Genomic DNA, 25,152 nt, shown 5'->3' with positions numbered 1-25,152 from the left:
TATTTTATTTAATTGACAATGACTACACTGGCTTTTAGCCTTTGAAGCCATGTACATGGATGCATCCCCATAGAATCAACTTTTATTTTTAGTTTTTCATATCTTGTTATTATTATTAGTTTATTTACACTCACTTTTTTTTTTCTCTTTTATTTATTTTTTATCACATTTCTTATTACATCTCTTACTTCTTTCTTTTTCTTTTCACGTCCATCTCAAACGCATTCATGTGATAAGAGAGGATCACTATTTGACGAGACCATTTCAAATTAGAGTGAGATATATAGGACCAAACAAAACATGGCTCTATTTTTTGTTAATAGATTTCTTTATTAGCAAGCTGGTGCAAGTGGACAATTGTGACTTTAGGTAAAGGAAGCCAAAATTCTAAAATATGATTCTCCCATCTAACTATATAAAACGTTCATTAAAGGCTACAAACTTCACATTATCTTGCAGCATCATGGCAGTGGTAGAAGAAAAAGCTCTCACAAGTGGAAGAGAAGATTACACTCAAGATGGCACGATGGACCTCAATGGTAGACCCGTTTTAAGATCAAATACTGGAAAATGGAGAGCTTGTTCCTTCATAGTTGGTAAATGGTTCTTGGTGCCCTAATGCCATGTTGAAATTAACTCGCTTTAGTTTGAGCCCTTTCACTCCTAATTTGTTATCTCCTTTAATTTTATAGAGCATTTTTTAAATGCATACGTATATACAAAAAGAATAAAAAAAATAGATATAATTTTTATATAATTCATACTATATAATAATAATAATAATAATAATTTATAAAAATATTATCAAAATAAATTATTTTTAATATCCTTAATTGAGTGTATGTGAACATACCTTACCTACTCATCCTTTCTTTTGGGTAGCAACATCACAGTGAGTTATTGACAAGACAATAATTCAATATGCTTTTATATTTAACAGGTTTTTAAATATTTGTAACAAAAGTAAATATTTGACAATTTACTTGATTATAGACATTGTAGTCTTAAAGCATGTTTAACAGGTTGTTTCTACAGAATTTCCTCCTTTAAATTAAAAAAAAAATGTCACATGGAAATACAATTCCTTCTATAATAAGTAACTATGCATAATAAAAATAAAATAAAAAAGTAGATCTTAATGCAGAAAAATATCAAGACTACAAAGAACTGAGTGTTACTTTTGAACGTGTTTATAGGGTATGAAATGATTGAAAGAATGGCATTCTATGGGATATCATCAAACTTAGTGATGTATCTAACAACGAAGCTCCACGAAGGCACAGTGGAATCTTCAAACCACGTTACCAATTGGGTGGGTACAGTGTGGATTATGCCAGCTGCTGGGGCTTACATAGCTGATGCCTATCTAGGCCGATATTGGACCTTCATATTAGCGTCAGCCATTTACCTTCTAGTATGAAACTGCTGATTTAGCACTTGTTTGGATTATAGATTATACTTTCCAAATCTTAATTTGGGAAATTGTAAATTAAGTTTCATAAAAAAAAGTAACATATTTGACAAAATCATGGTTGAGTTTAGTTGTTCTTGAATTTCAAAATATGGTTTAAGTGGGGAACAAAAACGTCAGATTAGACCAAACCATGATTTGCCAAGCCAGCTAGAAGTTTATGGTTGGAGAATCAATTCTCGTTTTTTTTTTAATGCAAGACATATATTTCAATAAAAATACATGATTTGGATTAATTAATGTAGACACATTTTAAAAAATATTTAACAGTTCAAAATTAGATTTATCAAAAAAATTTCTACTTAACTTTAAACTAAACGGACCTATAATCAAGTATCAAGAAAGGGTGCGCTTGATATATAACAAGCTTGTGAACAAGGTAATTGTGGTTGTGATATATGTTGGTCTTCTGTTGCTACAGCTATGAACAGAACATTTGATTGTATTCTATGGCTGTAGGGAATGTGTTTGTTGACCCTAGCAGTATCAGTAGCAGCATTGAGACCACCACCATGTGATCCAGGTATAGCAAACAAAGATTGCCAAAGAGCATCCTCATTGCAAGTGGGAATTTTCTTCTTTGCCTTGTACATCATTGCAGCAGGCACAGGAGGAACCAAGCCCAACATTTCTACTATGGGAGCAGACCAGTTTGATGAGTTTGAGCCCAAAGAGAGGGCCCAGAAGCTTTCCTTTTATAATTGGTGGGTAGTTTATATTTTAATTGGTACCATTTTTGCCCAAACTGCCTTGGTTTATATACAAGACAAGGTGGGCTTTACCCTTGGATATGGGATCCCAACCATTGGGCTTGCCGTTTCAATATTGGTGTTTCTTTTGGGAACTCCACTTTATAGGCATAGATTGCCGTCTGGGAGCCCATTAACAAGGATGGTTCAGGTCCTTGTGGCTGCTGTGAGGAAGTGGAAGGTACATGTCCCAGTTGATCCTAAAGAGCTACATGAGCTTAGCACGGAAGAATATGCAAGTAAGGGGAGAAACAAAATTTATCATAGCTCTTCATTAAGGTTAGTAATAGCACCATTAATCAATTTACTTGGTTCTTAACATTATGATAAAAACAAATTTAGCACTTAATTTTTAGCAATTTGGTCCTAGAGTTAATGGGCATAAATAAACCAAATTGACTGATTCAAGACTAAAAAAAAAAAAAATTCAAATTGATGTATGTTCTTTTTCTAGTTTTATTGGATTGGTTTTTCATGTCATAAAAAAAGTACCATAAAAAATAATTTATTAATATAAAAAATTATTAAATGTTAGAATAACTTTTTCGTTAGTCTATATAGTCTTTGCATTACAAAAGTTAAACCATTAATATAGATTTTTTTAAGAGATTTATATTAACAAATAATGTAAGATTTGAGGACTAATAATACACATTCATATTTTATACTAATAAAACTATTTATTAATATAATATATACGAACTCAATATTTATATACTAGTTTTCTTTTGTCAGAAAAATATATATATTATTCTAATGTTAAATTGTTAGTAAATTATATATATATTGGCATAGATCGTTTACGTAAATATCTCTTAAAAATTGTTCTAGTACATAAAACTTAGTACAAAAAAATAGAACCAAAGTGATATAAGAGAAAAAAAGTGAATATAAATAAAATGATTGATACAATGAGGAAAGATAATAAAAGTGTTATATCAATTTATATATGAATAATAGAAGTCTTATAGTTGTGTTAGGAACTACAACAATCAGATAAGCTTTACAAATGCTTGCAGCTTCCTTGACAAAGCCGCAGTGAAGACAAGAGAAACATCACCATGGATGCTTAGTACGGTAACCCAAGTTGAGGAAACCAAGCAAATGATGAAAATGATTCCTATTTTGATGACTACATGCATTCCAAGCACCATAGTAGCTCAAACCAGCACACTCTTTATAAGACAAGGCACCACACTAGACAGGAGAATGGGACCCCATTTTCAAATCCCTCCAGCTTGTCTTATAGCATTTGTAAACATCTTCATGCTCATAAGTGTTGTAATCTATGACCGTCATTTTGTTCCCATCATGAAGCACTACACAAAGAACCCAAGAGGGATCTCATTGTTGCAAAGACTTGGAATTGGCCTTGTGATTCACATCATTATAATGGTCACTGCATGCTTAGTTGAGAGGAAAAGACTAAGTGTTGCCAGAGAAAACCACCTCTTAGGCCAACCTGATACAATTCCTCTCACTATTTTCATCCTTCTCCCTCAGTTTGCTTTGACAGGGATAGCTGATACCTTTGTTGACGTTGCTAAGATTGAGTTCTTCTATGATCAAGCACCAGCAGCTATGAAAAGTCTAGGAACATCGTATTTCACAACCACCTTGAGCATTGGAAATTTTCTTAGTACTTTTGTTCTATCAACAGTTGCTCATCTCACCCGGAGACATGGTCATAAAGCATGGATTTTGGATAATCTAAATGTGTCCCGTTTGGATTATTATTATGCATTCTTGGCCATTTTGAGCGCTATCAACTTCCTTTGCTTTGTGCTTGTTGCCAAGTTCTTTGTCTATAATGATGATGTTACACAAACCAAAATGCACTTGGATATGAAACCTGCTTCTTCTCAGAACAACACTGGAATAAGCCAAAGAACCCCACAACCAGATTCCCAGTCCTAGGGAATATAGCTTCTTTGTTTATTCTATAAGCCTCCTTTTATCTGCTTCTCATGGCTTTCCATTGATTTTTTTTCTTGGTTACAATGAGACAAACATAAAAGTAAATATGTAACGCAGCTTCTTCTCAGCTGCTTTCAACCCTTATTATGTCAAAACTATCTTCACCGTACCTAAAATTTAATTTATGTTGCTAGCAAAAGTTATGATATTAGATTTTTTTTGGTGAAATAGTTATGATATTAGATGATGTTATGAAATAAAGAATGAAAGGAACAAATATATGTATAACTCATAATTTCATATATTTCACAGTACAACAATAATCAAGCCTATTCTTGTTAGAATTTAATTTCCAATACAATTAAATGTTTATTTTCTCGGGCTGCTAAGAGGCACCACTATACATATCAAGTGAAAGCAAAATTCATAGATGTACATGGATTGCCATTAATTTTCCTTCTGTGTTATTTTCTTAAGGTGATTTTCAACTTGCCAATCAGGAAACGTGTGACTGGAAAAACGTATACAATTAAAAAAAATTACATAGACAATACTTCTATTGACAACACTCCTAATGTCAATTCATAATTGCACGTGCAACTAATTCAAGTCTTCCAAAATGTGTTCAGAACAATAACGAAATTCAAGGTATATTATGCAGCCTATGGTATGCCTTATGTTCAAATTGTCCTTCGCAAGGCTTTAGCTACCAAATCTACTAACTGATTATAAATTAATTGTGGTTGTAACCGTGTTGCATTGTGATTACTGATTACAAAGTTTCAGACAAACGTGACCAATGACACCAAAAGCTGCAATATTGCGACAATTGAGTTGTGCACTGCAATTTAAAACACTGAACTGTTGAACTTTTTCTATAATATGAAATTTTATTGTAATATGTATAACTTCACTATGAGTACAAGAATTCTTTGACATTGCAACTGCAAAAAGGCTACCACATTTGAATCATAAAAGCGTTCTAATCATGTTGCTTGGTTCGCAGCAGAGGCAATAGCTGTTGTTTCATGTTTCTTTAATTAAGCTCCAAACAAAAAAAGATAGATCAATAAATAAATTAATTAATTTCTCGAGGGACATTTTAATTGATCAATACAACCTCCCTAGTCACTATAGAGTTGTTCGTCAAGGTCTTCAAGGATGGCATTTAAAAATGGAGATTTCACGCCACATTGACGAATTTGCCAAGATTTATGAGCAACAGAGAAATAAGCAATTTAACGGTGTCACACATTGCTTTTAGGGTAATGGTTTCGGAGTAGTCTACTCCTTGCTCTTTCTAAGTGTACCCCTTAACCATTAATCTTGCTTAATGCTTGCATATTGATTGATGGGTCAGAGTTAAACTTTGTCTCCAACACTTATTTTACTCTAATCAACTTGAAGCATAATTTCAATAGTTCAATTTTCGAGGTTATAATTTGATTGATACAAAAAAAAGTGTCCGTATTTCTATCCAAAAGTGTTTAATAATCTGGAATATAATTAAAAGTTAACAAATCATTTTTCAGTTAATTTTAATTTTTTCATTTTATTCCTAAAATTTAATTAATTTAAATACAAAATTAACTGCTACAAAAAAAATTCATATCCTGTCCTTATATTTTTGCTTTAAAAATAATTCTTTTAGACAATTAAAATAAAACATATTATTTTTAAACTTCTTTTTGTCTAATCTATTTAAACATAAAAGTTATGTTAGATAATTAACAATTTTTTAATATGCACTCAAGATAACAAAGAAATGATTAAATAGTAAATTTTTATTATAAATATAGTATTAAATGATATTAATGCATTGAATCTTGCAATATTTCATAATTTCTATAAAAATTTATCATATATAAATTCTTATTATATGTTTTTAAACATCTCGTAAAAAAATTAGTATAATTAATTACAGTTATAATTGATTCTGCAGTAATTTATTTTTCACAACCAATAAACACACTTATTTTTAATCATCTCCAGCTCCTTATGCATTTATTTTCTCCAAGGAAGGAATTTATTTGCTTCGGAGTAATCGGTAAGTTCTAACTTTTAATTAAGACAGCAACATTACATCTTTGATGATGTCTATACACTTAAAAATAATTTTTTTATTACAAACTAAAATATCTATCATCTCAAAATTATAAAAAAAATAATACAGATTTTAAATATTAATTTAAAGCATATAATGAAATATAATTCATATTTTGAACATATGTTCTTAAGCATGTTCAAAAAAATTTATTTTAGTTTTTAAAATGTAATTTTGTTTGCCTTTGGTTAAATTGCTATAGCCAACAAAATTTCCTTTCAGGATCACTGATGTGAAGTTTGTCTCTTTTTTGTACACCAATTGATTTTAAAACATCTTAATTACGGTCTACCACTTGTCTCTATCTCATGCTTCATTCTTGCTCTGATATTCGTATTGTAAAACTTTGAAGCTGGAGCAAGAAAATTGAAATTGCCGAAAGCATTTTTTTTAATGCAAATACATCCATATATACATGGCCTCAAACAAAGATACCAGTTAATGGTTATCACTGGTAATTAAATTTTATCGTCATTCATGTTCATTTGTTTAAAGGAAAAGAAATTATATAGATAAAAACTCACAACAAGAAAAAAGGTATTTAGCGACCAAAAAATCGGTGACTAAAATATAAAAATCGGTTGCTAATTTTTTTGTAATCGAAATAGCCACCGATTTAAATTGGTAGCTAATATGTTGGTTGCAAAAATATTTAGCGACTGAAAATGTATTCAGTTGCAGAAATTTGAATTTAGCTATCGAAAAATTCGGTCGCTATTTGCCACAACCAAGGTGGTAGCTATTTCGGTTGCTAACTACAACCCCACATATTGGTTGCTAATTTGGTCACTATTTGTCACAATCAAGGTGATAGTTATTTCGGTTGCTAACTGTAACCTTTCAATTCGGTCGCTAATTGCAACGCTAAATTTTGGTTACTAATTTCTGTCCGTAATTGTCACTATCAAGGCGGTAGCTATTTCGGTTGCTAACTGTGACCACTTAATTCGGTCGCTAATTATAAGTCTAAATTTCGGATGCTAATTTGGTTGCTAATTCGTTGTATTCTGGTAGTAGCTAATTTGGTTGATATTTTGCATCTACCTTTTTCGGTTGCTATTTTAGTGGCTAAAATTTTTCAAATATTAGGTTGCTAAATTCGGTAGCTAAATTTGGTAGCTAACTATGATGAATAATTTTACTTTTTTAAAATTATTTTTTTTCAACAAAACCTATTTATATAACAAAACAAGCTCATATAAGACATAATATATAACAAAACCTGGTAATAGTCAAATTTTACAAACATAGTAAAAAAATACATCTAAAGAAGTAAAATGCGTTTTACAATCCATAACAATACATATTTCACTCCATAACAAAAGTGTAGCTCATTTTATAAAAAGGTACAATCATTGACATAACAAATAGAGAAAGAAAGTATTAAATCATGAATGCGGATCAACGCCATCATGAGGAGAATCAACATCATCAGCATCAACATGAAAATCATCTATTTGGGTACTAGTAGAAATTTCCAAGTGTTTAACAACTTGTTGGAGAATAATCTCAGTTTTCTGTAGTTTTGAATTGGTCCTCTGTAATTCAGACTGCATAATATTAATACGTGTGTCCTTTGTTGTTAATTATGCATTAAGGTTGGCAATGATCTGCTGATAGTTAACGCTAGAACTAGGATTAGACTGAGTACAAGGAGAGAATGATGTGACAAACTCTTCACCCAGTTGTCCTAATCCATACACATGACATTTCTTATTTTTTCCTCCAACAACTTCTAAAAAAATGGCATTGTCAACATCTATGGTCATCATTATCATGTGCATGGGCTTCAATTCGACGTCGAATAAACTTATCCTAAAAAATTAATACTGTTATTAGTCATAATTTATAATAAAAGTGAGGCTAAAATTTTAAAAAAGTAATATTTAGACAAGTATATAGTGCAATGTTTTTGGCTTTGTCATTGACCCATTCTCCAGCTTTATTCTTTTTTGTCTTTTTCATTATATCAAATGATGTGGAAACTCGCTTAAGTTGCTCAGTCTGCATAATAATACAAGTGTAAAGTTCCAATGAAGAAAATTATTTTAAAAAAAGATAATTTAAATAATTACCATTCTATCATGATGCAATAATTAAAAAAAAAAAAAAAAGATGTTCCACCAGCTCTATTTTGTTTAGTAATAGTGTTTTTCTTCTAAAACTCTTCTCCTACCCAATGAGTGTGTAGCTCTTCCTGACATCAGGAGTGATCCAAAGCCCTTATCTTTACCCTTTCGTAACTTAGACATTATGTTCTTTAAAATCACATAGCTTTTATGCTCAAAAATAGATCTAATGATAAGATTATGTTGAGAGAGCCATTTATATGTTTTCTGCAAATAAAAAAATAAATCAAATAGAGATATACAATAACATACAGCAGTAATTTTGTTAAAATTATTCCCCTCCCTCTAATATTTAAGATAATCACCCATAAATATATATGTCTGACAATTATTTTAGAATTCGGTGTATGTTAGAGACATGGGTTTAATATTTACATAACATAATGACTTTAAAATATGTTACCTTAAACTCTTCAAACCACATATTCCTCACTTCTTGTGGCACTTTGGTCCAAGTAGGTTATGGACTATCAAACTTGGACTTGATTATTTTGGAAATAACCTTTGAAGGACCATCTGAAGGTAGATAACTATTGGAAAAAAATAATGATATCATATAATTAGATAGTTATAAAAAAAACATTTTGATATAATATGTGTATATCAAAACTAACTTACTCATGTTTGACTCCTGGGTCAAGCCATATCTTCTTATCAGTTGAATCTGTAGTTCCAGGAATTAGTAACAATGAAGTCATAGAAGGAACTCTTAAAGGAGGCTGTGTGCTGGTAAGAGTAGTCGTGCCCTCCAAATTTTGAGGAATAGATGGAACTGATTCAATTCCGTTGGTAGCTGTTTAATTCATTTAATTCGGTTGCTAAAATTGGTAGCTGTTTGCTACGACTTTTTTCGTTGCTAAATTCGGTTGGAGGACAACACAACCTGAAAGCCTTTCAAAACAAAAAAAATTAGTTAGCTAGATAAGAGGAAGAGAATGACATATGTGCTTACTTTACTTGCAGTTCCCCTCCTTGACTATGTCCCGGCTGATTGGTGGGAAAAAAAGAAGTTAAGGGAGAAAAACCTTGCCTCATATGCGATTCCGCCTAACACATTGAACTCTGGGGGAAGAGGACTTTTTCTTTCTTAAATCCCGTATCAGTTGGATTTTAAAAGGGGAGTCCAAGACTATTCATTTCAGTTATCCACCCCGCGGAAGGCGTAATAGGATTTTAGCCCTTAAGTTAAGTTAAGGACTCTGTAGGAAATTGGATATTTAATCACACCAATATCCTTGGCGGCCACATCGTGCGAGATTACCAGAACCTCTTTACTACTGACCATCATTCCTCATATTCTTTTTTTTAGATCAAAGTCTTAGTGGCAAGATGACTTCTCAACAGGATATTAACGCGCTTTCTCAACCTATCTCAGAGGATTCCATTTTTCCGTTCCGTAAGGTCTTTTTTTTTTATTTAAGGCTCCAGGACCAGATAGGAAAGCATTGAGCTAGGATGACTTCACTACCTTAGTCTATTCACCCTCGGAAGAAAGATGCACATTTGTTATTATTACTGATTTAATTTGGTTGTTAAATTCTGTTGCTATTTGTCACTGATTTAATTCGGTTACTAAAATTAGTAGTTATTTGCTACAAATTTTTATTTGGTTGCTAATTCAATTGCTATTTGTAACGGGTTTATTTCGGTTGTTATTAGAAACGGATTAATTTCAGTCGCTACATTGGTCACTATTTGCTACAAATTTATTTTAGTCGCTAAATTTGGTGACTAATCATGTTTTTTCTTGTTGTGACTTTAATTATTTTATTATAATTAATTCTTAGATTTATTTAATGAGTCTCTTTTTAACTTTTAAACTATTCAAACAATAAAAATCTTTTATTTAAATAAAAAAGTATCACCGTAGGAATAGTATTATCTTAAATTTCTACGTAAACATACTGAACCGATCCTGTTTTAAGGCTGCTATCAATACGTGCATTAAAGATGAGAATAATGCATTGCAATAGAAGGAAATTTTGTTGGCTATAGCAATAGAAGCTTGGGAACAAAAAAAAATGATTAACAACTGAAAGGTTGAATTAAAGATGAGAATAATGCAGCACAGCCAAGTTGATGTATATGTGGATGTATTTGCATTCAGAAAATGCTTTCGGCAATTTCAATTTTCTTGTTCCCAGCTTCAAAGTCAAGTTAACAATACGAATATCAAAGCAAGAATGAAGCATGAGATAGAGGCAAGTGGGTCATAGCATTGCAAGCGACTACTACTGACTAAAAGAGAATAAAGTATATCCTACTTGATTTCGTTTATGTTTATTTATTGATAGACAGAATAAATTATACATATTAAAAAATTAATTGTAAATTTTTTAATTCACTTTTTATTGAATTTTTTTAGCTCTTAAATTACTTAAATAATACATCAACAAAAAAAATTACTTAAATAGTATAAATATCTATTTTGGTTTTTAAATTATAAGTATCACTAAAAATAATTTGTCTAAGCTAGCTAAGATTATTGTAGATGATAAAGTTTTATTTTTGGATATTTATATTATTTTTGTAGTTTTATTTTAGATAAATTAATACTTTTTTTTTTGTCTCACAGGATATGTTATGGAGCGTGTGTAAATAGACAATTTTTCATTTACACATACTTAGACAGTCGGGCCATAAATGTTTCATATAAACCAAAGGGTGTCAAGAAAAGAATGTTTATATAAATAAATTGAAATATTTAAAAATATCAAGTTCTTATTAAAAGCTATTTATTATATTAAAATTATAAAAATATAATGAATATTTTGTTAGTAAAATCTTACTATTAAAGTCAACAATTTTTCATACAAAAAAGAATAACAATAATATAGACAGATAATTCTTTCTAAACAAATAAAAAGGGACAGAAACAATACATTCAGATAAAGCCAATTTAATCAACATTTTTTTTTCTTTTAGCTTATAGCTCGTGACTTTTGTGATGACACATTAATCTCACGTTAACTTCTAAGATCTAGTAATAGGTAGGTCGATAAATCAAAAGTAAGCAACACCAAACACACAGGAAATTAAGACAGACACGGAAAATGTGTAAATAAATGACAAGTACTAACAAAATACAGCTTATGCAAGTGAACAAATGTATTACATGAGGTTGGGAAAACTAAGCTTCAAAATCACTGTCGTGTACGCGCCACTACATTATAAAAAGCTCGTGAGAGAAGCTAAAAAGCTTGCATGATTATCCACATATTAGAGCCCAAGATAGATGTGTTATTCCAACATCATGGAAGTTTTAGAAGAAAAAGGACAAGCAAGTGTAGATTACACTCAAGATGGCACAATGGACCTAAAAGGTAGACCCGTTTTGAGATCAAAGACGGGAAGATGGAAAGCATGTTCCTACATAGTTGGTAAACGAAATCTTTAGTGGACATATACCCAATCCTCTCTTTTCTACCTTATTATTTTCACGTGTAGTAAATATTTTCACTAATGAATTTATATAGGACATGAATGTGTTTGTATTTTATAGGGTATGCAGTGTTTGAAAGGATGGCTTACTACGGAATAGTATCAAACCTAGTGTTGTATCTAACGAATAAGCTCCATGAGGGCACTGTTCAATCTTCAAACAACCTTAGCAACTGGGTGGGTTCAGTGTGGATGATATCACTTGCAGGAGCTTACATTGCTGATGCCTATCTTGGCCAATATAGGACCTTTGTTATTGCATCATGCATTTATCTTTTGGTATGAAATGATAATTTATTTTTTATCATTTGAATATTACTTAGCGGTAAAGAAGAGTTGGAGTTGATAATAATCTTGGATAAACATTGTGGTCTCTTATAAATCATTCAATTATATTCATGCTTGACTTAATTGGTTTTCTAAGTACTAACAGGACTTGCCCATGTTTTCGTTGATCATAGGGAATGTGTTTGTTGACTCTAGCTGTTTCACTGCCAGCACTGAAGCCACCACCATGTGTTCAAGACCAGAATTGTTCACAGGCATCGACATTGCAAAGGGGTGTTTTCTTCTTGGCCCTTTATATCATTGCAATAGGCATAGGAGGAACAAAACCCAACATTTCTACCATGGGAGCAGACCAATTTGATGAGTTTGAGCCCAAAGAGAAATCCCATAAACTTTCCTTCTTTAATTGGTGGTTTTTTGGTATTTTCTTTGGTATCCTTTTTGCCAACACTTTCTTGGTTTACATACAAGACAATGTAGGTTGGAGTATTGGATATGGCGTTCCCACCCTTGCGCTTGCTGTTTCAGTATTGGTGTTTTTGGTAGGAACTCCATTTTATAGGCACAAATTACCCTCAGGGAGCCCAATAACTAGGATGCTTCAGGTATACGTGGCAGCTGTGAGGAAGTGGAAGTTACATGTCCGAGATAATCCAAAAGAGCTACATGAGCTGAGCATTGAAGAATATGCGAATAATAGAAGAACCAGAATTGCTCACAGCTCTTCACTGAGGTTGTCCATTTACTTTTCTCCCCTTCATCTTTATATCACAAATTTGACTTGAATCATTTGCACAAATCTCCACCTTCTCTGCTTGCAGTTTCCTTGACAAAGCTGCTATTATGACTGACCAAACATCATCATGGATACTTTGTACTGTGACCCAAGTTGAGGAAACCAAGCAAATGACAAAAATGATCCCTATTTTGCTTACAACGATTGTTCCAAGCACCATGATAATTCAAGCGACCACACTCTTTGTCAAACAAGGCACCACGCTAGACAGGAACATGGGACCCCATTTTGAAATCCCCCCAGCATGTCTTGTAGCATTTATTACTATCTTCATGTTGATAAGCCTTGTTATCTATGACCGTGTTTTTGTTCCTACAATCAGGTGCTACACAAAGAACCCCAGAGGGATCACATTGTTGCAAAGACTTGGCATTGGACTTGTGCTACATATCATGGTAATGGTCACTGCATGCTTAGCTGAAAGAAGGAGACTCAAGGTTGTAAGAGAAAACCATCTCTTTGGTCCGGATGATGCAATTCCTCTTACAATTTTCATTCTTCTGCCTCAGTTTGCTTTGGCAGGGATTGCTGATAACTTTGTCGAAGTTGCCAAGACAGAGTTATTCTATGATCAAGCCCCCAATGGCATGAAAAGTCTTGGAACATCATATTTCACAACCAGCTTGGGTATTGCAAGTTTTCTCAGCAGTTTTCTTCTTTCAGCTGTTGCTGATATCACCAAGAGACATGGTCACCAAGGTTGGATTTTGGACAATCTAAACGTTTCCCGTTTAGATTATTATTATGGATTCATGGCCGCATTAAGCTTTGTCAACTTCCTTTGCTTCTTGTTTGTTGCCAAGTTCTTTGTCTATAACGTTGATGTAACACAAAACAAATCGAGCTTGGAGATTAACTCGGCGTCGTCTCGAGACAATACTGGAATAACCCAAAGACTTCGACAAAGGGATCACACCCTTGGTTGTCAAGATTAATTTCATACGGTTTTTCTTTTGCATGTAGAATTCTTCTCTTCCATGCATGATTTTACTCCTAAGTCACAGCTACATGAATTACGGTCAAAAACTTAATTTTATAAATTATTATTTATTATTATATCTCTTTTAATAATTTAGTTTAAAGTTTTTTTATAATCTCTCTTTACCATTTCATTAAATAAAAACCATATCATTCATTCAAGAAAATATGAATAAGCATTAAACAAATATACTAAAATATTTTAGTTTTTTATATTGAAATTAATTAAAAATTATAAATATTATGTATTTTTTCAATTTAATATTTATTTATCACATTTAAATAATTTTTAATAAATTTTAATTTATAATTAAGAGTACTAAAAGGATGTATTAAAAAGCACGTTGTTAACGTTTATGCATGGATTAAACAGGGAAAAGAAAACATTAAATCAATATAAATTTCCAAGTGTTAACAGACAGAAATAAGTATAGGAGGAGGCAGAGGCATGCAACGAGCATAACAAGGTTGGATATGCACAAATGCCCTGCATTGCAATTTTCTTTCCCTTACGCCCCGCCCCCATTAGTTGGCCCCTCTGCCAGTGCCACAGGCAATAGAGTGGGTCCAACCATTACCAAAATAATTATACTAATAAAGGGAATGTTATATTAAGTAACTCCCAGGGTTCCATGCTAAATTACATGTATTTCAAGGTTTCCATGAGTTAAATGAAATTTAATCATTACTACCTCACTGTCAAATAGATAATTTAGAAGAGAGAGAGAGAGAGAGACTTTTTCTTTGGGGGGCAATTCATAACTTGGCAAGAGATCAAAACATACAGAAAATAATTGACTTTGTTTTCATTGTCTGCCAAAATGAATGCCATATTCCAAGCCAGAACCCTGAAATCGAAACCATTAGGTGTCTCCCATCAATGTTCGTCAAGAACAACACTAAAAAAGATAAGCAACTCAAGTATGCAACGTTATTGGGTTAAACTTTATGTCCTTATTACAATTCAAATTTATTTTATAATTTCAATTATAGTATCAACAAAGGATACGAGTTCCCTATGATAAACAAAATTTTAGACATTATAATTAAAAGTTAACAGGTTATTTTTCAGTTAATTTTTGTTTTCTCATTTTATATCCAGTATTACAAAATCAATTATTATTATTATTATTATTATTATTATTATTATTATTATTATTATTATTATTATATCAATTTTTTATATATTTTAATTATAAAAAACAATTATTTGAGACAATAAAAATGAAACACGTCATTTTTAAACCTTTTTACTTAGCATATTTACACATAAAACTTAAGTCATATAATTGACTACATCTATAATCAATTATAATTTTTCACACCCAAGCCATATGCACACTACTCAGTCTTTCATGCTTCATGTTTTTTAATCATCCCATATATCCTTATGTATTTCTTTTCTCCAATGAAGGAATTTATTTGCTTCTGAGTAATTGGTAGGTCCTAACTTCTAAGACGGCAATGTTACATCTTTGATAGACATACTGAAAGGTTTCTGTGTCTCCAATTGGTTCATCATCAATTTCTATAGCTTGCTGGTTTTAGTCATCCACTTGGCTGTCCAGCTTTAGTACTGTCTCAGCTAAGGTGCATTCTCATTTAATTCAACATTTCTATTATTAATCATTTTTAGTTTACAAGCAGTAAATAGTCGTTCGTTATATTTCCATAATCAAGTTTGTCTCTTTTTTGCGCAGGAATTGATAGCAGCCTTAAAACATGATCGTACAGTTTTTCGATCAGTATGTAAACAAGTTATGTCCCCATCTCATGCACCCTTATAGATATGTTTATTTACTAGTAATAACTATTAACTTGGTGCCATATATATCTATGGATGTATTTGAATTAAGAAAATGCTTTCGGCAATTTCAACCCTCTTGCTCCTGCTTCAAAGTCAAATTTATACAATAGGAAAATCAAAGCAAGAATGAAACATGAGATAGAGACAAGCGGACCATAGCATTACAGATGACTAGCGACTAAAAATGGAATAAAGTATATACTATATTTTTCTTGTATCTATCTGTTCATAAAGAGCAAAAAAATTATACACATCAAATAATTCAATTATTTTGTTAGAATCAACTACAAAAATTTCTAATTTACTCATATTAGTGAGGTATTTTACTATTAAAATAGTATAAATATTTAATATGAACAAAATAATATTAATAGAAAAATAACAATTAATATCACCTTAAACTTCTAAATAGACAAATAAATAAAAACAAATTATTTTATACTTATAAAGAGAAATGAAAATAATATATTCAGGAAATGTCAATTGAATCTACAGAATTTTTTGCCTTTTAGCCTTTAGCTCATGACTTTTGTGACATATCAATCTCACGTTAACTTCTAGGATCTAACAACAGCTTGGTCGATTAATCGAAGGTAAACACCAAACACACGAGGAAATTAAGAAAGACACAGAAAATATGTAAATAAATGACAAACAGTAAAAAACAAAATACAACTGATTCCTTTTTCGGTCCCAAGATTCTTTTTCAGTTAGCTCGTGCAAGTGGACAATGTATGTATTACGTGAGGTTGGGAAAACTAAGCTTCAAAAATCAGTGTTGTACCCGCCTCTACCTTTATAAAAAGCACCTGAGAGAAGCTAGAATGCTTGCATGATTCTCCACAAAAGAGCCCAAGATAATTGTTTTCTTCCAGCATCATGGCAGTGGTAGAAGAAAAAGGCCCAGCAAACGGGAACGAAGATTACACTCAAGATGGCACAGTGGACCTAAAAGGTAGACCCGTTTTGAGATCAAAGACGGGAAGATGGAAAGCATGTTCCTTCATAGTTGGTAAATGAAATCTTTGGTGTCCTTGACATATACCCAATCCTTTCTTTTCTATCTTTTTGTTTTCACGTATAGTAATATTATTATTTCATATGAATATGGACATGCACGTGTTTGTATTTTATAGGGTATGAAGTGTTTGAAAGGATGGCTTACTACGGGATAGCATCAAACCTAGTGTTGTATCTAAGTAAAAAGCTCCATGAGGGCACTGTGAAATCTTCAAACAACGTTAGCAACTGGGTGGGTTCAGTATGGATGATGCCGCTTGCAGGAGCTTACATTGCCGATGCCTATCTTGGCCGATATAGGACCTTTGTCATTGCATCATGCATTTATCTTTTGGTATGTAATGAGATATTGTTTTTTATCATTTGAATATTATTTGGTGGTAAAGAAGGGTTGGAGTTGACAACAATCTCGGAAAAACATTGTGGTCTTCTATAAACCATTCAATTATCCAGACAAAATTGGTGATTATGTATGGTACTATGTTTTGTAAGTACTAATGTGACTTGCCCTGTTTTAATTTCTTTGGTCATAGGGAATGTGTTTATTGACTCTAGCCGTTTCCCTGCCAGCACTGAGGCCTCCACCATGTGCTCAAGACCAGAATTGTCCACGGGCATCGGCATTTCAAAGGGGTGTTTTCTTCTTGGCCCTTTATATCATTGCAGTCGGCACAGGAGGAACAAAACCCAACATTTCCACCATGGGAGCAGACCAATTTGATGAGTTTGAGCCTAAAGAGAGATCCTATAAACTTTCCTTCTTCAATTGGTGGTTTTTTAGTATTTTATTTGGTACCCTTTTTTCCAACACTTTCTTGATTTACATACAAGACAATGTAGGTTGGACAATTGGATATGGCCTTCCCACCCTTGGGCTTGCTATTTCAGTATTGGTTTTTCTAGTAGGAACTCCATTTTATCGGCACAAATTGCCCTCAGGCAGCCCAATCACCAGGATGCTTCAGGTCTATGTGGCTGCTGGGAGGAAGTGGAAGCTACTTGTCCCAGACGATACAAAAGAACTACATGAGCTAAGCGTTGAAGAATATGCAAGTAATGGAAGAAACAGAATTGACCACAGCTCTTCATTGAGGTTATAAGCCCATTTACTTTTCAGCCCTTCATATTTATTTACATGTCACTGAAATTTGGCATAAATCACCCCCTTCTCGGCTGCAGTTTCCTTGACAAAGCAGCTATTAAGACTGGCCAAACATCATCTTGGATGCTGTGTACTGTGACCCAAGTTGAGGAAAGCAAGCAAATGACAAAAATGATACCTATTTTGCTTACAACGGTTGTTCCAAGTACCTTGATAGTTCAAACGGGCACACTCTTTGTCAAACAAGGCACAACGCTAGACAGGAAAATGGGATCCCATTTTGAAATCCCCCCTGCATGTCTTACAGCATTTACTTCTATTTTTATGCTGATAAGCATTGTTATCTATGACCGTGTTTTTGTTCCTGTGATCCGGTGCTACACAAGGAACCCCAGAGGGATCACGTTGCTGCAGAGACTTGGCATTGGACTTCTGCTACATATCATTATAATGGTCACGGCATGCTTAGCTGAAAGGAGGAGACTAAGGGTTGCAAAGGAAAACCACCTCTTAGGCCTCCATGATACAATTCCTCTCACTGTTTTCATCCTCCTTCCTCAGTTTGCTTTGGCAGGGGTTGCTGATAACTTCGTTGAAGTTGCCAAGATAGAGTTATTCTATGACCAAGCACCAGATGGCATGAAAAGTCTCGGAACAGCATATTTCACAACCAGCTTGGGTGTTGGAAGTTTTCTTAGTAGTTTTCTTCTTTCAGTTGTTGCTGATATCACCAAGAGACATGGTCACCAGGGTTGGGTTTTGGATAATCTAAACGTCTCCCATTTAGATTATTATTATGGTTTCATGGCCATATTAAGCTTTCTCAACTTCCTTTGCTTTTTGGTTGTTGCCAAACTCTTTGTCTATAATGTTGATGTAACGCAAAACAAATCGAGCTTGGAGATGAACCCAGCCTCGTCTCAAGACAATACTGGGATAACCCTAAGTGCCCTCCAACTAGATGGCAAACCCTAGGGAAAACAAAACCTCATTTCTTATATCAGCCCTTTGGGAATGTAAAGTGCTTCAAATCTACCTTCCGTGACACTTTCACTTTAGCCCTCGTCATTTCTGAGCTCTTTTCAAGCTAAAAAGCAGTGTGCTTGTTTAAGTACATCAACAAATTCATGAGAATTTTCATATCCCGATAAAACATCTCTGCTAAGAAAATCCCCCACACGTCTTTACTGCATGCCAATATTAAGAAAATGCAGAATTTTATTGGCTAAATACTTCTAAAACTTCCCGGAATCTAAATTTCAGTTTCAGGGGCATAGCAAAGAGAGGGGGCAAATATAAGAAAAACCAACCATCATGAACGCAATTTTCTGAGACTTCGTGAAATTAAGCTGAACATAATCAAATGGCTTTTGGCATTTACGTATTGTATGAAGACTCTCATGATCCATCTCAAAAAGATGAGATCCAGTTAATCAAAAACATAAGATAGTAATAATTTTCCATACCAAGTTATTATGACGAGGCAAAAAGCAGCCAGACCTAAGTCAGTAAATGTTACATAAACAAAATAGCTTGACAGCCAAGGAAAGACAATAAATTCAAATCAAAATCATGTACAGGATTGGTCAGTTCTTTTGTAGAATAAACACCCTATCAAGAGATGGACAAAATACTAGCTACCTAATGCATTTTAGCTAACAAAAGACTGCAGTTTACAAGCAGCAATTGATTCAAGGATCCACGTGTGACCAATGACTTGATAACCAGTATTAGCAGCTAAATCCTCTGCCTCGTTTAGCCTCTGCCAAAGAATTGAAACTTCCTCCCCCAACTTACATCCTTGTGGGGGATCAAGGTTGTAAACAACCAGCAACTTGGAAGAATCAGCTTCACATTTATCTCTTTGGGCCTCCAACTCATCCTTGCTTTTCAAAACAACACCTCCCCCCACTTCAATTAATTCTTCAAGATCTTCCTTATAAGCAGACACATAATCCCCAGAAAAATAAAACTTTAAGCCACTGAATAGCTTTGGCTCCTACCATCATAACAAATAGAATATTAGAACAGAATTCATGAGATTTCCCAATTAATTTAACAATTAATATCACCAGACAGCAGGAGCCTCAAAAAGACAAGAAATTAATAGTAAAAAGTCAAGCTAGACAGAACATATGGTCTTAACATATCTATCTAGATGCATCAGTTGCTAGACAACAAAAACAAGAGGCGTTCATCAAATTACTTTGATATTGTTGACAGTGCAAAAGATAGTTCATGCCTTTTACATGAACATTAGATTCAATAAAAGAATATTTACATTGGCCATTGCCCTAAGTCTGCCAGCTTTTGGGCCACCATGACACCCTTGGTTGTCAAGATTAATTTCATATGGTTCTTCGTTAACAGGATTCATCTCATCCATGCATGCTTTTACCCCTGCAATACAAAAATATATAGCATCAACATGAAGACAAAAATATGAATACAAATTAGCATTAAAAAACACTAACACACACATGAAAAACATGCAACAATTCTCAGACAGAGAATGTTAAACATGGATTAAACAGGAAAATAACATTAAAAGGCACAAGCCTGTGTAGAAGATTAAGTTTCAGGCATCGATTCAAATTAGTGTTAGTAGACCAAGTGGTAGGAGCTAGAGTCATACAAGTATGCAACCAGAATACAAGGTTGGATCTACACAAATGCTCTCCATAGCAATTCCTTTTCCCTACACCCACCCCCATTAGCAGGCCCCTCTACCAGGGCCACAGTGTGGGTCCTAGCATTGCCAAAATAATTATACTAACAAAGGGGGCATGTTATATTAATTAACTATCAAGATGTCATGCTAAATGACAGGTATTTCAAGGTTTTCATGAGTTGAAAATTCAATGTTTTAATTTACAAGTTGTTAAATAAAATTTAATAATTACTACCACAATGTCAAAATTTTAGGGGGCAATTCATAACTTGCAAGAGATCAAAACACAGAGAACATGATTGACTTTGACTTCATTGTCTGCCAAAATGAAAGGTATATTCCAAGCCAAAACCCTCAAATTGAAACCATTAATCACTCATCAATGTTTGTAAAGAGTGAATCTTAAAAGGCAAGCATCAATTCAAGTAAGCAACATTAAAAAATATAGAACTTAAATAACTTACAATCCATTTTTAGAACCCATCGTCCATGTAGAATTGCCATGAGAACTTTCAATGTTCGGGAGCACGCTCCATTTGCATCAGTTGCTGCAATCACATGGGTGACATTTGAGCTCCAGAACTTGGTCACTACAGCACCAACACTGCTTGCATAATTGATTAAAATTACCTGCACCATCAAGAAGGGAATACCAAAAACAAAATGTCAGGAAAACATATCAATTAGTCAAACATATATAAGCACAGTATGATGCACCATGCTCTTCATCAAGTGTATAAAAGGATATCAATTAGCTAAACAGAGCACGGAAAGAGGTTTTTTAATTAGAAATTTTATCAATGCCAGATAGTTCAACTTGTCAAAAGACTGAGCAACCAGCTTGTACTTTTTGCAATTAAGTAGATGTCCCAAGAAATAAAAATACCAAAGATACTGAAGATAACAAACAGACTTAATCACAGAAAGCAGACAATATTCATACTAACTTGTTCTAACCTTTTCATCAATTGATAGAGCAGATCCACAAAACACCAATTTTCTACTGTCATCCTGGGAAGCTTCAAGAGGATTTGAGGGGTGAGATGGCCTGTAAACAGGAGAGTTACTTAGTAATAGTATCAAAGTTTGACAGGAAAACTAACTTATAATACCAAAATAAGTTATTTCTATATGAATAGAGTATGGGCACTATGAAAAACAAAACGGGTGTGAACTGAACCCTGAAATCTACTCAATAATAACAGATTGAGTCTTTTATCAGAGCACTATCTAGAATCTACTAATTATGCAATATTCTCTGGTTTAAGAAATGAAATGAACTATATTTATTATCAGATCAGTATGCAAAGTACTTTAATTTATACTCTAATCAACCACCACAAAAGGGATGTTTAGAAAAACTTATGAAAATAATTTACAACATGGGTTTTTTTAGCTTATTTCAACAAACTTTTCACTATAACTTAACAGAATAAGCACATTTTAATTTATTTCAAAAAATTTAATAATCAAATTAGTAAAATAAACCCTCATGTAAAAAAATATTGAATAAAAACTTATGTTTACAAACGCACCCTAAATGTTAGAATTAAAACCCTGTAAAGCCATCAAAGGCCTGTTTGAGTGCAAAGTCAAGCCAAAGTTAGGGGCTTTTTCCAATTTCCCAACACTAACATATGGTTTCAAAACAAAAAAGTATCACTTATTGACCATACATGTAATTTAAATAATGTTTAAATAGTAAATAAGTTGGAAGAAAACATACTGATGAGACAAAGTAGGACGCTTTGACTGTTGTCTAGGCCTGGATTTCTCACTTGGGAATTTGACATAAGAATGGACAGGACAGAGTAAGAGAAAATCCTCCTGAACCAGTGAACGCACCAGCAAAGTTTAGATAAAGCACAGCAGGTAAAAAGGACAAAAATATTTTATAAAAATTAACTTTAATAGAGTAAAGAAGTACATGATCCCATCGGCAAGTTGAGATGTCCATTGCACAAGTAACATGGTAAGTTCTTCTACAGGATTTGACATAGCATCCAAGAGCAGCTCCCTTCAGACCACATTTGCTGCATTTAAGTTTTGCTCCCCTTGCCAGTTCTGCCTTCAAATTCTTAACTGTTTCATCAACAAAGTACACTTGTGGTGCCCTGGATTTCCAAAGTTTATATCACAGTATCAGCAAAATTCTTATAAAAATCTAACAGATAGAAAAAGTATTCAACAACTGCATATTTAATAAGTTTTGAACAACCCATGATCATTCAAGATTCAGTATCTACTTTTAGGTGGCTCTACAAGTCACAAAAATTCCACCAAAATATAGATTAGCAGACTACAGTAATGAACAAGTTATACTCAAAATATCATGTTAACATACCAGTCAATGCAAATTCTGTGCACAGGTATGACATTTGGTTGCTTTGTTGCATCTCCCGTAACTAAATTCCCATTTGCATAATGCAGTACTGGCCCAGTAGCCTACAAAAATTCACCATGAAGGCCAGGAAATATAGTTTCAGCAATCAGTCTATCAGCATATATAACAAGAGGATAACAGTTTTCAAGGAAAGGGGGATGTGCAAGCAGTGATGTGCAGAAAATTTATGCAAATCAAATATTACCTCTGAGGTTTTAGAGGATTGGCAAAACGAACAGATACTTGCACTTTGACACAAGTCATTTGATGCATCTGTGGTCAATAGTTCATCAGGGTCCTTTCCAGATTTAGGATCCAAAACCTTTTGTCTCTTAACATCTCTCACAAGACCCTCAGTTTCAGATGCTGAACTTTCAGACCTGAACTGTCCCCTTCTTTCTTTCAAATTTCCATTTCCAGTGCTTGCTCTCTTTAACGAGGAATTTCCCAAACTATCAGGAGGTAATCGCTGAAATGAAGAGTTAATTATGAGAATAAGGCACCAAGTTCAAGGAGTATTGGACCGACTATACATGGAAAGCTGCATTTGACTGTGTAAGTATAGAAAACCACAAAAAAGCATAGTTTTTCTTACTTGCTCACTGTCTTGATCACTGCAGTCATTATCTGAACCTTTGGTATCACAAAATGGAGGGCTGTCAGGTGCTGATTGTGTCACTTGATTCACATCCATTTCCCCAAGTTCCATCTGCTGGATCAGATTAGGCTTCCTTCTCCCACAAGACATCTCAAGCTCATCAGCTTTATCATGCACTGCAATCTTAGATCTGTGATTCTTGCCAACCCCAATCTCATTGCAATTGGGTAAATTCCGTGGAACCTTGTCAGTTTTTATGCTACTAGAAGTGGAATTGTGAAATGCCTGGCATGGTTCCAGAACCCTCACATCATCTACATTAACCAAATTCAAGCAAAAATCAGCATCAAGCAATACAATCAATTGGAAAAGCTATCCAAAAGCAAAGCAAAGTGGCTTCACCAGAAGAACGTTGCTGAAACAAACTAGCACAAAAGGTGGCATCCAAGCTTCTATAGATTGCTACCATATTTTCCACAAAAGGCATGTGCCTTACATCTGCCATCCTCAATCACAGGATAGAAAGTATAAGAATGAGTAAAAGATATCATATTTTAAAAGGAAAAAAAATCTGGCTACCCAAGGCTAGTTGAACATAAAACCATACTAGAGTGTGTTTAAATACACAAGTTATTGAAGTGCTTATTAAATAAGCTATTTTTAAAAGACAACTTATGCAACAAAATTTAACAACAAAATTGTCCACATAAAAACAACATATTTTAATAAAGTATACCACAAGACTATTTTGAAATAAACTAAAACAAGCCTACGAGAATCATGAGTTGTTTTCATAAGCTATCTGTAAGCTCTTCCAAACATGCCCTTGGTAAATTTTCACTTTCGTACTACATACACAAGGGGAGAGATTCAGAAACATAACATATTGAATTGAAGGGGAAAAAATGATAAGTTACCTGTTTGAGCATACTTAGTCTTACAGACAGCACATTCAGACCCAACAGTTACGCAATCAGCCAAGCAGGAACTGCCAAAATCAAAATATCGTCAATAATTTTCATCCACCAAGAAAATCGCACAATTAGATAGCCAAGCCAACACAGGAACAAAGAAACAGAAGAAGGAGCAACGAACTTGCAGAACAAGTGGTTGCACGGAAGTAACACCGGCCTCTTGAACAAGCTCAAACTGCAAGAAACAGCAAATCAAATCATCTACTCGAAATTAAAATAAATTAAAAAAGAAAACAACAGTACCAAAACCTAGAAGTAGGGGCAAAAAAAAAAAGCAAACAGAGAGGGAAAATTTTCATTATGAGCAACGAAACAGAAGAAAAAGAAGTGGGTGGGGGAAAAATAACAAACCAGAGAGGGCACTTGAGTTCCAGAGCGAGTTTCTGGAAGTGAAGCATCCATGGATTCAACAGTTTAGTTTTGCTGCTGCTAGATTTTCTAGAATCCTCCATTCCTTATGGTCGTGTGGAAGAGGAGAGAGTGGTGAGATTTTAGATTTTATTCGGGTTTTATGGGGCGGCGGTCTTTTCAGAAATGATGTGTTGGATGTAAATGTGGACGGCTCAGATTTGTTGACTGTGAGCGGAGGGGCGGGTAAAGGATTTGATTGGCGCCCACAACGATGACGTTTTAGTTTGAAGCACTCGCGCCACTTTTCTTTTTCTCTCTCTTTTCAATTTCTTTCGAATTTTTCATCTTCCTGTTTCCATGCTCCTTTCCCGCT

General features: G+C 33.6%; 4 protein-coding genes across 6 annotated transcripts; 3 read left to right on the top strand and 1 right to left on the bottom strand.

Annotated features, from left to right (window-relative positions):
• The first annotated feature begins 463 nt into the window (after positions 1–463).
• On the top strand, positions 464–4,137 carry LOC113863640 (protein NRT1/ PTR FAMILY 5.2-like). Its single transcript, XM_027497285.1, has 4 exons — positions 464–596; positions 1,197–1,414; positions 1,931–2,499; positions 3,240–4,137. The coding sequence occupies exons 1-4, from the start codon at positions 464–466 to the stop codon at positions 4,135–4,137; spliced, it is 1,818 nt and encodes a 605-aa protein (XP_027353086.1).
• A 7,486-nt stretch (positions 4,138–11,623) lies between these two features.
• LOC113860767 (protein NRT1/ PTR FAMILY 5.2-like) lies at positions 11,624–13,830 on the top strand. Its single transcript, XM_027493272.1, has 4 exons — positions 11,624–11,750; positions 11,873–12,090; positions 12,273–12,832; positions 12,921–13,830. The coding sequence occupies exons 1-4, from the start codon at positions 11,624–11,626 to the stop codon at positions 13,828–13,830; spliced, it is 1,815 nt and encodes a 604-aa protein (XP_027349073.1).
• Positions 13,831–16,559: 2,729 nt separating this feature from the next.
• On the top strand, positions 16,560–18,777 carry LOC113860763 (protein NRT1/ PTR FAMILY 5.2-like). The gene is made up of 4 exons (XM_027493269.1): positions 16,560–16,692; positions 16,817–17,034; positions 17,234–17,793; positions 17,880–18,777. Exons 1-4 carry the CDS (start codon positions 16,560–16,562, stop codon positions 18,775–18,777), a joined length of 1,809 nt encoding a protein of 602 aa, XP_027349070.1.
• A 373-nt stretch (positions 18,778–19,150) lies between these two features.
• On the bottom strand, positions 19,151–24,913 carry LOC113861323 (BRCA1-associated RING domain protein 1). Of its 3 annotated transcripts, XM_027494071.1 has the most exons (14): positions 24,780–24,880; positions 24,550–24,603; positions 24,372–24,442; positions 23,857–23,952; positions 23,452–23,768; positions 23,062–23,325; positions 22,818–22,918; positions 22,401–22,587; positions 22,200–22,300; positions 21,431–21,521; positions 20,938–21,103; positions 20,084–20,202; positions 19,437–19,801; positions 19,204–19,389 (listed from the first exon to the last, which is right to left on the bottom strand). In XM_027494071.1, the coding sequence occupies exons 1-13, from the start codon at positions 24,878–24,880 to the stop codon at positions 19,454–19,456; spliced, it is 2,016 nt and encodes a 671-aa protein (XP_027349872.1). In that variant the 3' UTR covers positions 19,204–19,389; positions 19,437–19,453. The 3 variants fall into 3 exon arrangements, with proteins under 3 accessions (XP_027349871.1, XP_027349873.1, XP_027349872.1); XM_027494070.1 differs by having other exon boundaries at positions 19,151–19,801; positions 24,780–24,913; XM_027494072.1 differs by lacking the exon at positions 23,857–23,952 and having other exon boundaries at positions 19,151–19,801; positions 24,780–24,910.
• Positions 24,914–25,152: the final 239 nt, after the last annotated feature.

Source organism: Abrus precatorius, unplaced genomic scaffold (genome assembly GCF_003935025.1).
Source record: "Abrus precatorius isolate BTA unplaced genomic scaffold, Abrus_2018 Scaffold3, whole genome shotgun sequence".
Lineage (NCBI taxonomy): Eukaryota > Viridiplantae > Streptophyta > Magnoliopsida > Fabales > Fabaceae > Abrus > Abrus precatorius.
The sequence above is the reverse complement of the archived record's forward strand: the minus strand, read 5'-3'. Positions and strand labels throughout refer to the sequence as shown.

Coding starts and splice junctions, on each gene's coding strand:
- LOC113863640 (XM_027497285.1), top strand. CDS start 464: ATGGCAGTGGTAGAAGAAAAAGCTCTCACAAGTGGAAGAGAAGATTAC. Junction 597..1,196: donor AGCTTGTTCCTTCATAGTTG/GTAAATGGTTCT, acceptor ACGTGTTTATAG/GGTATGAAATGATTGAAAGA. Junction 2,500..3,239: donor TATCATAGCTCTTCATTAAG/GTTAGTAATAGC, acceptor AAATGCTTGCAG/CTTCCTTGACAAAGCCGCAG.
- LOC113860767 (XM_027493272.1), top strand. CDS start 11,624: ATGGAAGTTTTAGAAGAAAAAGGACAAGCAAGTGTAGATTACACTCAA. Junction 11,751..11,872: donor AGCATGTTCCTACATAGTTG/GTAAACGAAATC, acceptor TGTATTTTATAG/GGTATGCAGTGTTTGAAAGG. Junction 12,833..12,920: donor GCTCACAGCTCTTCACTGAG/GTTGTCCATTTA, acceptor CTCTGCTTGCAG/TTTCCTTGACAAAGCTGCTA.
- LOC113860763 (XM_027493269.1), top strand. CDS start 16,560: ATGGCAGTGGTAGAAGAAAAAGGCCCAGCAAACGGGAACGAAGATTAC. Junction 16,693..16,816: donor AGCATGTTCCTTCATAGTTG/GTAAATGAAATC, acceptor TGTATTTTATAG/GGTATGAAGTGTTTGAAAGG. Junction 17,794..17,879: donor GACCACAGCTCTTCATTGAG/GTTATAAGCCCA, acceptor TCTCGGCTGCAG/TTTCCTTGACAAAGCAGCTA.
- LOC113861323 (XM_027494070.1), bottom strand. CDS start 24,880: ATGGAGGATTCTAGAAAATCTAGCAGCAGCAAAACTAAACTGTTGAAT. Junction 23,326..23,451: donor GTGATCAAGACAGTGAGCAA/GTAAGAAAAACT, acceptor TCTTCATTTCAG/CGATTACCTCCTGATAGTTT. Junction 22,588..22,817: donor CACAGAATTTGCATTGACTG/GTATGTTAACAT, acceptor TTGGAAATCCAG/GGCACCACAAGTGTACTTTG.